General features: G+C 45.4%; 1 protein-coding gene across 1 annotated transcript in view; it reads left to right on the forward strand.

Annotated features, from left to right (window-relative positions):
* The window catches only part of LOC121853707 (serine/threonine-protein kinase BRSK2-like), a 226,800-nt gene that overhangs the window by 201,344 nt on the left and 13,327 nt on the right, over positions 1-12,129 (forward strand). The window contains 4 exon segments of the mRNA XM_042348044.1: positions 4,183-4,323; positions 8,792-8,989; positions 9,857-9,864; positions 10,517-10,698. Coding sequence (XP_042203978.1) covers positions 4,183-4,323; positions 8,792-8,989; positions 9,857-9,864; positions 10,517-10,698 — 529 coding nt within the window.

A 12,129-nucleotide genomic window follows, 5' to 3' on the forward strand; every position in this document is an offset into this window, starting at 1 on the left:
CATTAAAATCGGGAGTATAAAATCGGTAACTTTAAATCTCAATTTTAGTCCAGTAAAATCGAGCATTTTCAGCCCAAACTCACCCCATGAGGCTCTGAGGAGCTTAACCCATGTTGAGGTAATGGTTCTCTCTCTCTCTCTCTCTCTCTCTCTCTCTCTCTCTCTCTCTCTCTCTCTCTCTCTCTCTCTCTCTCACCTCCGGGGAATGATAATCGTCTTTTACTTTTGGGGAAAATAAAATAGAATTAGTAAAGAATAATTTAACACAAATTGAAAACTCAAAATATCTGTTTTTCCGTGATTTTAATTATCATTAAGCGTGCCAAGAGGGGGAGGGGAGGAGGGGGAGAGGAGAGGGGTGAGGGTTCCGAAATGTTAATTGCTTGTTGTTTCAGTTTTCCGATACAAAACATTAAGGAAATATCTCGGTAATTCACTGTATTACCTGAGTACTGAGGGGGCGGCACACACACGGTATAGTGAGGTCCAATCGGGATGACCTCAGTTCTGTTATCCATTGACAAAACTTTAATGTTGATGATTATTGTAAATTTCAATGACTTTTTGTGTATAATGGTGACCCCGTGAACTGGTGTATAAGGGTGGTGGGTGACAGAGAGAGAGAGAGAGAGAGAGAGAGAGAGAGAGTGGTGGGTGACAGAGAGAGAGAGACAAGGTGGTGGGTGACAGACAGAGAGATGAGACAGGTACATCGCCAACTTTGTCTGTGTGTGAACTTGTCTAGGTGTGTCACAAGCTGGTGGTCAGTCACTGTTGGTTTGTGGTGACTCGTACTAGTTCTCAGCCACACACATATACCTACATCTACACCTACACCTGACTGATACATATGCAAATAGTGTGTGAGTCACGGTTATACAGTTATAATTGACTGTTAACACACAAACAGTTACCACCCCCCTTCCTTCCTGCCCACTCACGTACCATAACCATTGATAGGTATAATCTTATCTCTACTACTACTACTACTACTACTACTACTACTACTACTACTACTACTACTACTACTACTACGTGGCCTCCAGCCTCCCCCAATAGCCACACCTTCGCCACCATTTATTTACCTTAATATTAAATATCCTAATACATAAGCAACTATCCTATCTGTGTTAAATTAGTTGAGCCGCAGATCGATGCGGCATTCGGTGACTGTAGCCTCATAGTCGATATCTGCAGCAGTTGACGGAGTAGGGGCAGAAGCTCTCGTTCCCCTGAGGCAGAGCAAAGCCGACCGAAGGAGAGAGAAGGACAGTCGACATCTCATCCAGGCTGTGACATAACTTCTGGGCTGCTGCTTCTGTTCGGAGATCAGCTCCGCGAGTCTGGCGTAGAAACATCTTGCGCTTGGGCCCATCCCACCAGAGGTTGTGAACACTAGCGGAGTGAAGCTGCCTTGATCGACATTTTGAATTCTCTCCCCATATGCCCTTCTCTTGTCGTTCTCGTTCCTCCTATGTGCAGCATCGAGAGCTAGGTTACGGTGACAAACGGCCATGGGATCAAAAATCCTGATGTCGAAGAAGGCTCGCTGTCCCCGCGTCCAGAATCCTCGAGCACTGACGTCCACACGGGCTTCGTTAGATGTGTTTGAAGTCCTGTGTTGGAGGATCTCGCCATCCAGTGGAAGGAGGGTCGGTTCTACCATGACGTCCCGGCAGGTTTCCTTCAACATATTTGCTGTGAGATCCCTTACCTCGTCATGCCTCATGCATATGAAGCCCCCCTTCTTGCAAACCATGGCGTGATCGCCATCATAGGAATAGCCACACACGCATTGGGAGGGCAAACCATCTACTGGCCAACCGTACCTTAGAGCAATGGCATCTGTAAATTCTTGTTTGTTAAGGCTGAAACCATTTGCCCTTATCGGTAACGTAGTTAACCAGTTCGAGGCGCCCACCTCCTGCGCTATAGCTACTTTTTTTGTCAAATTTTCTGGAACCTGCAGCAATAGTTGCTGCAACATGTCATTTTGGCAGTGCTGCCGATCTGTTGTAATGGATCTACGGATCTTATTAACTTCGCTGGTGTCCACTTCCCCTGTTGCATTCTGGGCTATTATGTGGTCAGTGAGGGCTGCCGTGAGCTTAAGTGAATTTTGATGTTCAGAGTCAGCTACCTACTACTACTACTACTACTACTACTACTACTACTACTACTACTACTCTTAACAGCCTCGTTTAACTTGTCTTCACTTTCCCGAGTCAATAAGCTGGTGGTCCCTGGGCGTGGTGGTTGGGACGTGGGCGTGGTAGTGGTGGTATCGTAGATATGGTGGTTGTGGCGTGTACGTGGGCGTGGTGGCGTGTACGTGGGCATGGTGGCGTGTACATAGTGATGGTAGCGTGTAGATTCTTCTTACAAGAGCTGAGTGTTTTTTCCTGAGCGTCCTGAGAGGATTGTTGTGTTTAAACTCTCTTCATTAATGGACAGATTATCGACCACACACGGGGGCCTACCTGGCTCTACCTGGCTGTGAGACTGACCCCTTACCTGGCTCTACCTGGCTGTGAGACTGACCCCTTACCTGGCTCTACCTGGCTGTGAGACTGACCCCTTACCTGGCTCTACCTGGCTGTGAGACTGACCCCTTACCTGGCTCTACCTGGCTGTGAAACTGACCTTTACCTGGCTGTACCTGGCTGTGAAACTAACCCTTACCTGGATGTACCTGGCTGTGGGACTGACCCTTTACCTGGCTGTACCTGGCTGTGAAAGTAACCCTCGTAAGGTTATATGCTGGCCTGTTAATGATGTAAATACACTTCCAAAGTCTCTACGTCGGGTATTTAACACTCACCTGTGGAAGGAATTTACCTGTGCTCCCGTCGTCTTAACTCCCTACTTAACACCTGCCGTAGAGGAGAGACATATACACTGTTGGAACCTCGGGATTAACACCATCTGTAATCCACCACACTGTATACATAGCACCTCTTAACTCGTCTCACCTCCTCCTCCTCCCTATCAAAACATCGCCACTTATTCCTTAATCTTGTGTGTTTCTCATCTCTAACATGTGTCTCATCGTAATGTTATCTCTCTCTTCACCTTCTCTCCTTCTCTCACTACAGCTGCTTTATCTATCTCCTTTATTCGTTAGTGTCTCGGTATCTTATTCATACTTCTCTTCATTGTCTCTACACACGCCTTCGCTTAACCATTTGTGATGTCCGATTATCTCCTTACGATTGTGCTTGTGTCTCTCCTTATCTCCATACCTCTTGTGTCTCTCCTTCATCTTCTACACCACAGTCGCTGCCTCCCAGACCTCCCATGAATCATCGCTGCCGAACAAATTGAATAAGTGAGTTACCTACTTTATACCCGGCGGTCTTCACGGTGACGTTAGTAATGTGAGGAATAATAGAGACCGCAGGAGGGCGTGTACACACTCATGATACACTGCTAGACTTTCTTCCTCCTCCTCCTCCTCTCTTCTTCCTCCTCCTCCCCTCTTCTCACGCCCCAACAAGAAGATCATTACATATTTGCAGTAAGTATCTGGAAGGTTCTCGAGGCTGGGATTAACGCCCTCCCAACACACTCTCAGAATGTAGTTTGTGTCGACGTGCATTCCCCAGGACTACCAGAGTGCCGGGCATCTCGTCCCCCGCCGCTGCTGTAGCCAACACAACCGCTCTCTCTCTTCCCGGGTTTCTCACTGCTTCTATGAGTGTTTCGGGCTGGACTAAAAGCTACTTTGACTAAAATTACGAACTGAAGGTGTTGTGTAAACAAGGGTAAGACCTCTCCTGGGAACTCCACGCAAATGTATGAACTTAGATAAATTCTACACAAAAAATAAAAGGAAATTATATAAGCTATTGTTTTGCACACAGTGGCTCGGAAGGTAAGGTTGTTATTGTAAATGGTGGAGCTGAGAGAACGACCATATTGGAGCATTTTATACCAGATACTGCCAGTGTTATTATTTTATACCAGATGTTGCCAGTGTTACTATACCTCCGTGAATGCAACTTAACACTGTTCTTATTTTTATTATATAACTGTTTAATGTTTCCCAGTATAAACCAAGACACTTGTTTACATACTGTACTGGTGTGGGAGGTTTTGGGGACTGAAGGAGTGTAATTGGGTTCTTACAGGTACGTGATGCTAGAACAGAAGAACAGGTAATAATAACTCGTGTTCTTACAGGTACCTGGTGCTTGAACACGTCTCTGGTGGGGAGCTCTTCGACTACCTCGTCAAGAAGGGCAGATTAACGCCAAAGGAGGCGCGCAGATTCTTCAGACAAATTATATCAGCCTTAGATTTTTGTCATAGTCATTCTATATGGTGAGTACTGTGTGTGTGTGTGTGTGTGTGTGTGTGTGTGTGTGTGTGTGTGTGTGTGCCACTGGTCATTAGCTATCCCCCTAACACACTCCCGCCGACCGTCCACAACTTAAGAATATATTTTTAAAAAAATAAAAAATCCCTAGCAGCCGTTTCATCCCCCCACAGCCACAGAGTTGATGGTGTAGTAAATATGACCCATATTGTTGACTCTCGCTCCCAGTGGCGCCAGACACACACTAAGATGGCACATATGCCCACAATTTTATTCTACACTGTTGACTGAGTATATACGTGGTGAGGCTTACTGAGGCTTAAATACATCAGGAGTTATCATCATCCCTCATCAGTGAAAGAAAAAAAATGAATTTACAAAAGAGGAAGTTTAGGAAATTCTTAAATCATACTGCTAAAGGTTCCCAGGTCTGAGAGGTGACAAGTCCACGCCTGTGACCTGGACGGTGGTGCATCTCAGCACTGCCACTCACACATCTCAAGCTGGAAGACCTTTGTGCCTCAGGTTTGATATTTTCCACTACAAAGACCTGAAGACTCTTCTTATCCGACGTCTGGATATTCTTACTGCCAAGAGCTTGACATTCTGCAGGAACAAAAACTTAACCATCTTGAGTCTTGCACATGATAGGTCTTAAAACTCTTATGATTTGAACAGTTTTCCAGTATTAAAAACACGGTGCTTCACTCACTGACTTCTAGAAACTTTTTTTATCAATAATCTGGAAACACAGTTTGTGGAAAGTTTGTTATCAAAGCGTTGGTAACTTATGATGACTGAGGCTGACTTGTGACCCCCCACACGTCACCAGACCTGAGACTGAAGAGTGTGCACTACACTACGTCTCAAGTCTGGCAACTTTAACGTCCCAAGTCTGGCAACTCCCATTTCAGAGATCTAAATACTAACTTGGTTGAGCGTGTAGAGCCTCCCACATCCTTTGTCCGCAGCCTCTCACATCCTAAGTCTGGAAGCTATGACACCCTGACGCGGGAAGGTCTTACTTACAAAACCTGGAATACCCCAGATCCTAAGTCCGGATAATCTGATACCCAAAAGCTGGATTCTCACTTAGGTCCAAAGTTGGGAAACCTCCTCCATCCTAAATTTATAACCCCTTACGTCCTAAATCAGGAAGATCCCTCATCGTAACTCTGGAGACTCCGATGGCTAAGGGCTGGCTACTCTCACTCCTCAAGATTGGAAACCTGAACTCGTGAGGTGTGGAGGCTGCCAGGCGCTGGGAGAACTTGGCAGGGTGCCGCATCCCCCGCGAGACCAGACACGGTGACGTACCTAACATCCGTGTACCAGTGTTATCACCACGTGCCCCGGGGAGGGTCCATGACGTGTTATTGGACTCGCATACCCTAAATATTATGTACCGCCCCGCTCAACTGTATACCCTAGGGGCTGCACTAAGTTGTATAAATTATTCTTGTTTTAAAAAGCAGATCACATATAAAAATTTTGTCAAACACGTAATGAATTATCGATATTTCGTAAATGTTTGATAAATTATTTGACGAACATATATTCTGTTTTTCGACGGTTGATGTAACACTAAACAGACAATGTTTTCCTGGGATCACCTGAAGAATCTCCACCCCAGCTTATTTTATCAAAAGGTCAACCACCCTAACGCTAGCTTAACCTAACCTAACCTCATCCCCCAATATCTAATTACTAACTAACATTATTGTGATTATGACGTCATCAGTGTTTTGCTCTTTCCAGTACAAAAGATCATGTAAGAAACTCCCGTCAACTGAGTAAAATCGTCTGGTGTTAGTCAGAATAAAGACGCTTAGGGATACTTAGCTCTCTAAAGGGTTAAGCTTCGGGACTATTGGATTCAAACCAGAGACTTTATCGTGTGTCAGCGAGACTCATGACTACAGACAGACAGACAGGAATGACGATGCAATTATTTATGTCCTCTCCTCAACTTTTCAATTTGAAAGAATTTTAGGAATTAATGAAAACCAGAATGTGCGTGCGTGAGTCCTTCCGTCTGTCTGTCTGTCTGTCTGTCTGGAGATGAATGGTAACGATAGCACATTAAGTGATGAGGATAACGAAGTGAATGGTGAGGAGAGTGAGGAGAGAAGAAGGAGCAGTATTGACAGATTGCCAGGAGGAGGAGGAGTCACCACCACCATTAACGCACCGACGCCAGCCTTTTAGCTCACACTGGCGTTGGATCATACCTCACAGGCGTTCGTAAGGATGGCTTAAGTAATATAGAGTTGATGATAAGTGGAGTCGCCTTGAGATTCACTTAATGATATGTTGTTGATGGAATGGATAGAGGGGTTTGATAAGAAGGGGGGAAGGGGTGTGTAGGGGGAAGGGGTGGAGGGGAAGGGGGTGTGGAGGGGGAAGGGGTGTGGAGGTGGGGAAGAGGGTGTGGAGGGGGAAGGGTGTGGAGGGGGGAAGGGGGTGTGTAGGAGGGAAGGGGTGTGTAGGGGAAGGGTGTGGAGGGGGAAGGGGGTGGAGGGGGAAGGTGGAGGGGGGAAGGGGTAGAGGGGGAAGGGGGTGGAGGGGAAGGGGTGTGTGTGTAGGGGAAGGGTGGAGGGGGGAAGGGGTGTGTGAGTGAAGGACTGTGAAGGGAAGGGGGTGAGGGTGTGATTGAGGGAATGTGAAAGGAGGGAAGGAAGGGAAGGATTGAGAGTTTGGGAGGGAGGGAGGGACTGTGAAGGAAGGGAAGGTAGTTTCAGGGTGTCTAATCTTCAGGTAATCTCTGAGTACCGACGAATACAACGATACTCGGAGACTGAGAGATGTGGCAGCGTCAGGAAGAAGAGACCCGAGGCTTAGGGGGGGGGGATAGAGGAGGGTTGTGGTAATGCTTATAAAATTTCAAGAGCTGATTGACTGGTCTGTAAATGGAGAAAAGGTAGAAACTTGGTGGTTAGGGGTGGGTGATGGGGGACAGGTGGTGAGGGTGGGTGATGGGGGGGACAGGTGGTGAGGGTGGGTGATGGGGCAGGTGGTGAGGGTGGGTGATGGGGGGACAGGTGGTGAGGGTGGGGTGATGGGACAGGTGGTGAGGGTGGGTGATGGAGAATAGGGGATGAATATGATTGTGTGAATGGTGACAGTCTTGATAGTTATATAAAAAAATGTGATTATTATGATGGTGGTTATAATACCGATGATGATGAAGGCAGCCCTACATCACAACATGAAGACAGCCCTACCACACAACACAGCTGATGAAGGCAACCCCGCCACACATCACAGCTAATGAAGGCAGCCACACATCACATGAGTGGTGTGGTGCTGGCAGTGACTCAGACGCCGCCACCCTGAGCTGCGTGCTGGAACAAGGCCAACATCACCATTCCAGTAACGAAAACTGTAAATTCCCTCGACTTGAGACAGCTACCCCACCTAATTTTTCTCCCCAACTTGTTCTCGGGAATTTAGGCCCCTGATCTTTGGGGAGGTATTTTTTTTATTGGTGGGAGGGAGTATTAGCTTGCTGGTTCCTCTGTTATTAAGGTGAGGCGCTGATGGGAAGTAAACACAACAGGTGAACCACTTTGTGACGCTAGTAACCTTAGTTTGGGAGTGTTGGGTTGAAGTGAAGTATATATTATAACTGAAGGTGTTCTTGTCGATACGTAAGAGAGATAGAAAGAGATTGATATATTTAAACAGGAGTAAAAACACTCCCCTGATCCATTCTCTACTCCTCTACTACGACAACCAGTCCATAAAACCAGATTATTCTAAAGGTATATAAGTCAGGTCCTAAACGACTGACTAACATGCTATTACTCTCGTGGCCATCACACCGTCAGCTCTCAGTCTCCTGCCGTATGAGAGAAGTGAAGTTCATCTCATATTCTCTCGTCAGTTGTGAACCATAGATAGAACCCTCGCAGTCTCCCCCAGCCCCGCCTTCGTCATCCAATTGTTACTAACCTCACCTCTTTCATCATTACCAGAGGGATTTGAAGCGGACTTGTCAATACACATAACTCGCGCGAGTCTTTGGAAACATGGCAGAAGTATTGCAGGTCAGCAGGACACTTGAGCATGATGATCAAGGTGTGGGGTGATACTTGCATCCTCAGCTGAGTGTAAGAGTGAAGCTCAAGACCTCAAGACGTGCTCAGGCAAAACTCACCTTAATCATCTCTCATAAACGCTCATATCGGTGTTTCCAGACATTGATTTGTTATTATAATTCGTGTGTATCGTGGAAGTCACCCAATACCGTACAAGTTTCACACATTATCGTATATTTCTCAATCATTTTTGTTTTACTTTGTTACAACATGATTTACTTCCCTGTAATGATCCAACGGGTTAAAACGTCGTCCACTAACTCATCTTCCTGTGTTTTGAACTGTTATTTATTGTGTAAGATTTCTAATTATTCAACTGTTGTGATAATTGATAACTGACTATGTATATATATATGTGTGTGTGTCTCGCCAGCCACCGGGACCTCAAGCCAGAGAACCTTCTGCTGGACGAGAAGAACAGCATCAGGATTGCCGACTTTGGTATGGCCTCTCTCCAGCCTGAAGGGTCTATGCTTGAGACATCGTGTGGCTCCCCGCACTACGCTTGTCCGGAGTGTGTTCATCCTACAAATTAATACCTATATCCTAATGAACACACAGGTACACGCAGGTAACAGACGATGACTCAGAGCAACACCTTACCGCACATTAATTGTTCACGATACTAGATATAATACTGGAGATATTACCTGGATGTAGTAATTAACCTGGTCTTTTACATCACGACAGACGAACACACCGACGGTATGTTTGAGTTTCCCGAGAGAGTATAAAAAAAAAAAGTGGGATTGCAATTAAAAAATATAATTCAATTAAGTTTTTTTTCTGTGTGGTTTTTTTTTTGTGAGTGTCTTTGCAATTAGCTGTGAGCCTCCCCTTCCTACCCCTCTCCACCCCCCCTCCTTCTCCTCTCCTCCTACCTCCTCCCAACCCCCCCCCCTCTCCAGGTATACCCTTGTTGTCTGGAGGATGTGTATGATATTTGTGTTTTATATTAGAAGTTCATAGAGAATAAATTAAGATTATTATTGTAGTAGTAGTAAGCAATGCGTGAGTTGTGCTATATAACCGTATTAACCCCCTCACCCACCCATCACCCACCCCGTCACCAGCCGTCACCCACACCATCACCCACCGTCACCCCTCATCACTAACCCGTCACCCACCCGTCACCTGCATCACCCACCCATCACCTTACCGTCACCCACTCATCTCATAACCCGTCACCCACCCCATCTTACCGTCACCCACCATCACCACCGTCACCATCACTAATCCGTCACCCACCGTGCCCTGTCTCAACACTAACAGCTCTCTAACATTATCTAACTATAAAGGCGAATAATCAGCTTCTCTCTTTCACCTAACTGAGCGCTGATTGATATTTGAGTAAACGACATTAGTGAACTATTCTGAACATTCAAAATGTCCTAAATCCACCTAGATGATATAGAGAAATGTGACAGTATTCTGATAGTGGTGTGTGTGTGTGTGTGTGTGTGTGTGTGTGTGTCCAGCTCTCTCTCTCTCTCTCTCTCTCTCTCTCTCTCTCTCTCTCTCCACACACGCTGGTACATTGATTAAAATTGTGTTGGGTTATAATCAAGTCTTACCATTATATATAAAAAAAATTCGCCATCGTTGTCATCCAAAGTGGTCCAGTGTTTTGGTGTATGGTCCGTGATGTAACCCAAGTGACGAGGCGTGTACTGGAGCCATTTGTAAAGTCTAATTTGTTAAGTGGAAGTGACAAGCTCTTAGCAGGCGTCTCTCCTGTTGTGTGAGGCAGCCTAAGCTCTCTCTCCTGGGTGAGGGTTTGTTGTCCTCCCGCCATCTTGGATTAGGCTCGTAGGCTCTTGATGTAAACAACACAAACAAAAGAAGAGTGAATGAGATTATTATTATTATTATTATTATTATTATTATTATTATTATTATTATTATTATTATTATTATTATTTAATGTTAATTGTTTCTACACTTAATATTTACAGTATTTCCTGCACCATCCACTTCCAATAATATCCCAACGCTACAAACAGGACATATCCCTAAAGGCTAAAAACCTCCACTTACCATAATTTCCCCACACTTAAACATGTTGCCGAAGATTTAAAAAGGAATAGTTTACGATAAGTCTCCATAGTGGTGATCCTGTACGCCCTGCTGGTGGGAGCGCTGCCCTTCGACGACGACAACCTACGGCAGCTACTGGAGAAGGTGAAGCGCGGCGTGTTCCACATCCCTCACTTCGTCCCTCCAGACTGTCAGGACCTGCTGAGGGGCATGATCGAGGTGAACCCTGAGAAGAGATTCACGGTGAGTTGATATCATGTTATACTTCTCTCTCTCTCTCTCTCTCTCCCCCCAGAGTTTTAGTTTGGCCGTTTTATATTGTCTTTCCACTTTTCTAACATCAACAATACTAACTGATTACTGTGCAGCAATTACATACGTACATACCAGTACATACATACATACATATACGAGTACATACATACATACGTACATACATACGTACATACATACACCTAAATACAAACTAAAATTGCAGAAACTCGGTCTCCTTTAACAAGCAACCGACCCCCACAGTTAAACAACCTCAACAATAACAAAAAGCTTCTGGTCAACACTAAACTCATTTCACTCCAATTTCACGAGACATTCTTCAGCTCCTCTTAACCTGCCTCATGGCTTCCTGGAATCAGATCTCCAGACAAAGAGGCCAAAGTCTTCTCTCGATATTTTTGTCCTCCAACTCCGCCGCTGTACTCCCAGATGATGTTAGTCCACCTCCACACTCCGGGGTCTGGTAGGCTCTTGAGATAACTGAACTCCAGATTAAGACTAAGGAAGTAAGATCCATTGTTGATGACGTGAAAGTGGACACAACCGCAGGAGGCAGGGGGCGAGGCAGGGGTGGGGGGGTAAACGGGGTGACTCCAATCATTCTGAAAAAGTGCACTCCTCAACTTGCGCCATTTTCTCCCAACTCTTTTTGTTTCTCAGTTAAATATTCTCTAAGCAACACGGAATTATTTAACTTGGGAGGCATCGTCCATAATATATGAAAGTTCTGTGTTCAGTCGCGGATGAAATACTGTACTGTTCTCCTATCTGGACCAGGTGTGACTTGTATAATAATTAACAATAGCACAGTTACAGGTATGATTCCCTGATAAAAATTGTGTCGAGATGTTGCATTCTTTTTTCCTCCTCTTCTATAACCACAGGTGCTCCCAGGCACTAAGCCCCATTGTGCCTCCCCCGCCGGGCTAGGTCGCTCCAACCCGTACCTTGCTTTTGTGTCGCCTCTCTCAGTACACAACTTCTGCTTTCAAAAATTCATTTGTTCCAGAACTACAGCTTTTTGGAGTTCTTCTCTGCATAACTGTTCCCCCACAAGTTTCAGTCCACACACCTGTATGAAAACTTTTGAACACACTTTTTCCTTGATTAGGATCACCCTCAGGTGCCCCGACCATCACCTTGTTGTGTGAGAGTTGACTTCCTCCGCCTCACCTCACCTCACCTCACCTCATCCTTCTTCTTGAAAATAAAATTATATTATATACATAAACACAATTGTTCGTGGTTTCACACAGATTCTTAAAACTGCTCAGTCACACACACACACACACACACACACACAAATGTTTCATAGTAAAAAACATTCTTATATAAATTATGTCGAGCGTTGAAACCTACCGTAAATTATGAAAGCGAGAGTAAGGACTATAGTGGTTGTTG

Source organism: Homarus americanus, unplaced genomic scaffold, assembly GCF_018991925.1.
Source record: "Homarus americanus isolate GMGI-L3 unplaced genomic scaffold, GMGI_Hamer_2.0 scaffold13041, whole genome shotgun sequence".
Classification (NCBI taxonomy): Eukaryota; Metazoa; Arthropoda; class Malacostraca; order Decapoda; family Nephropidae; genus Homarus; species Homarus americanus.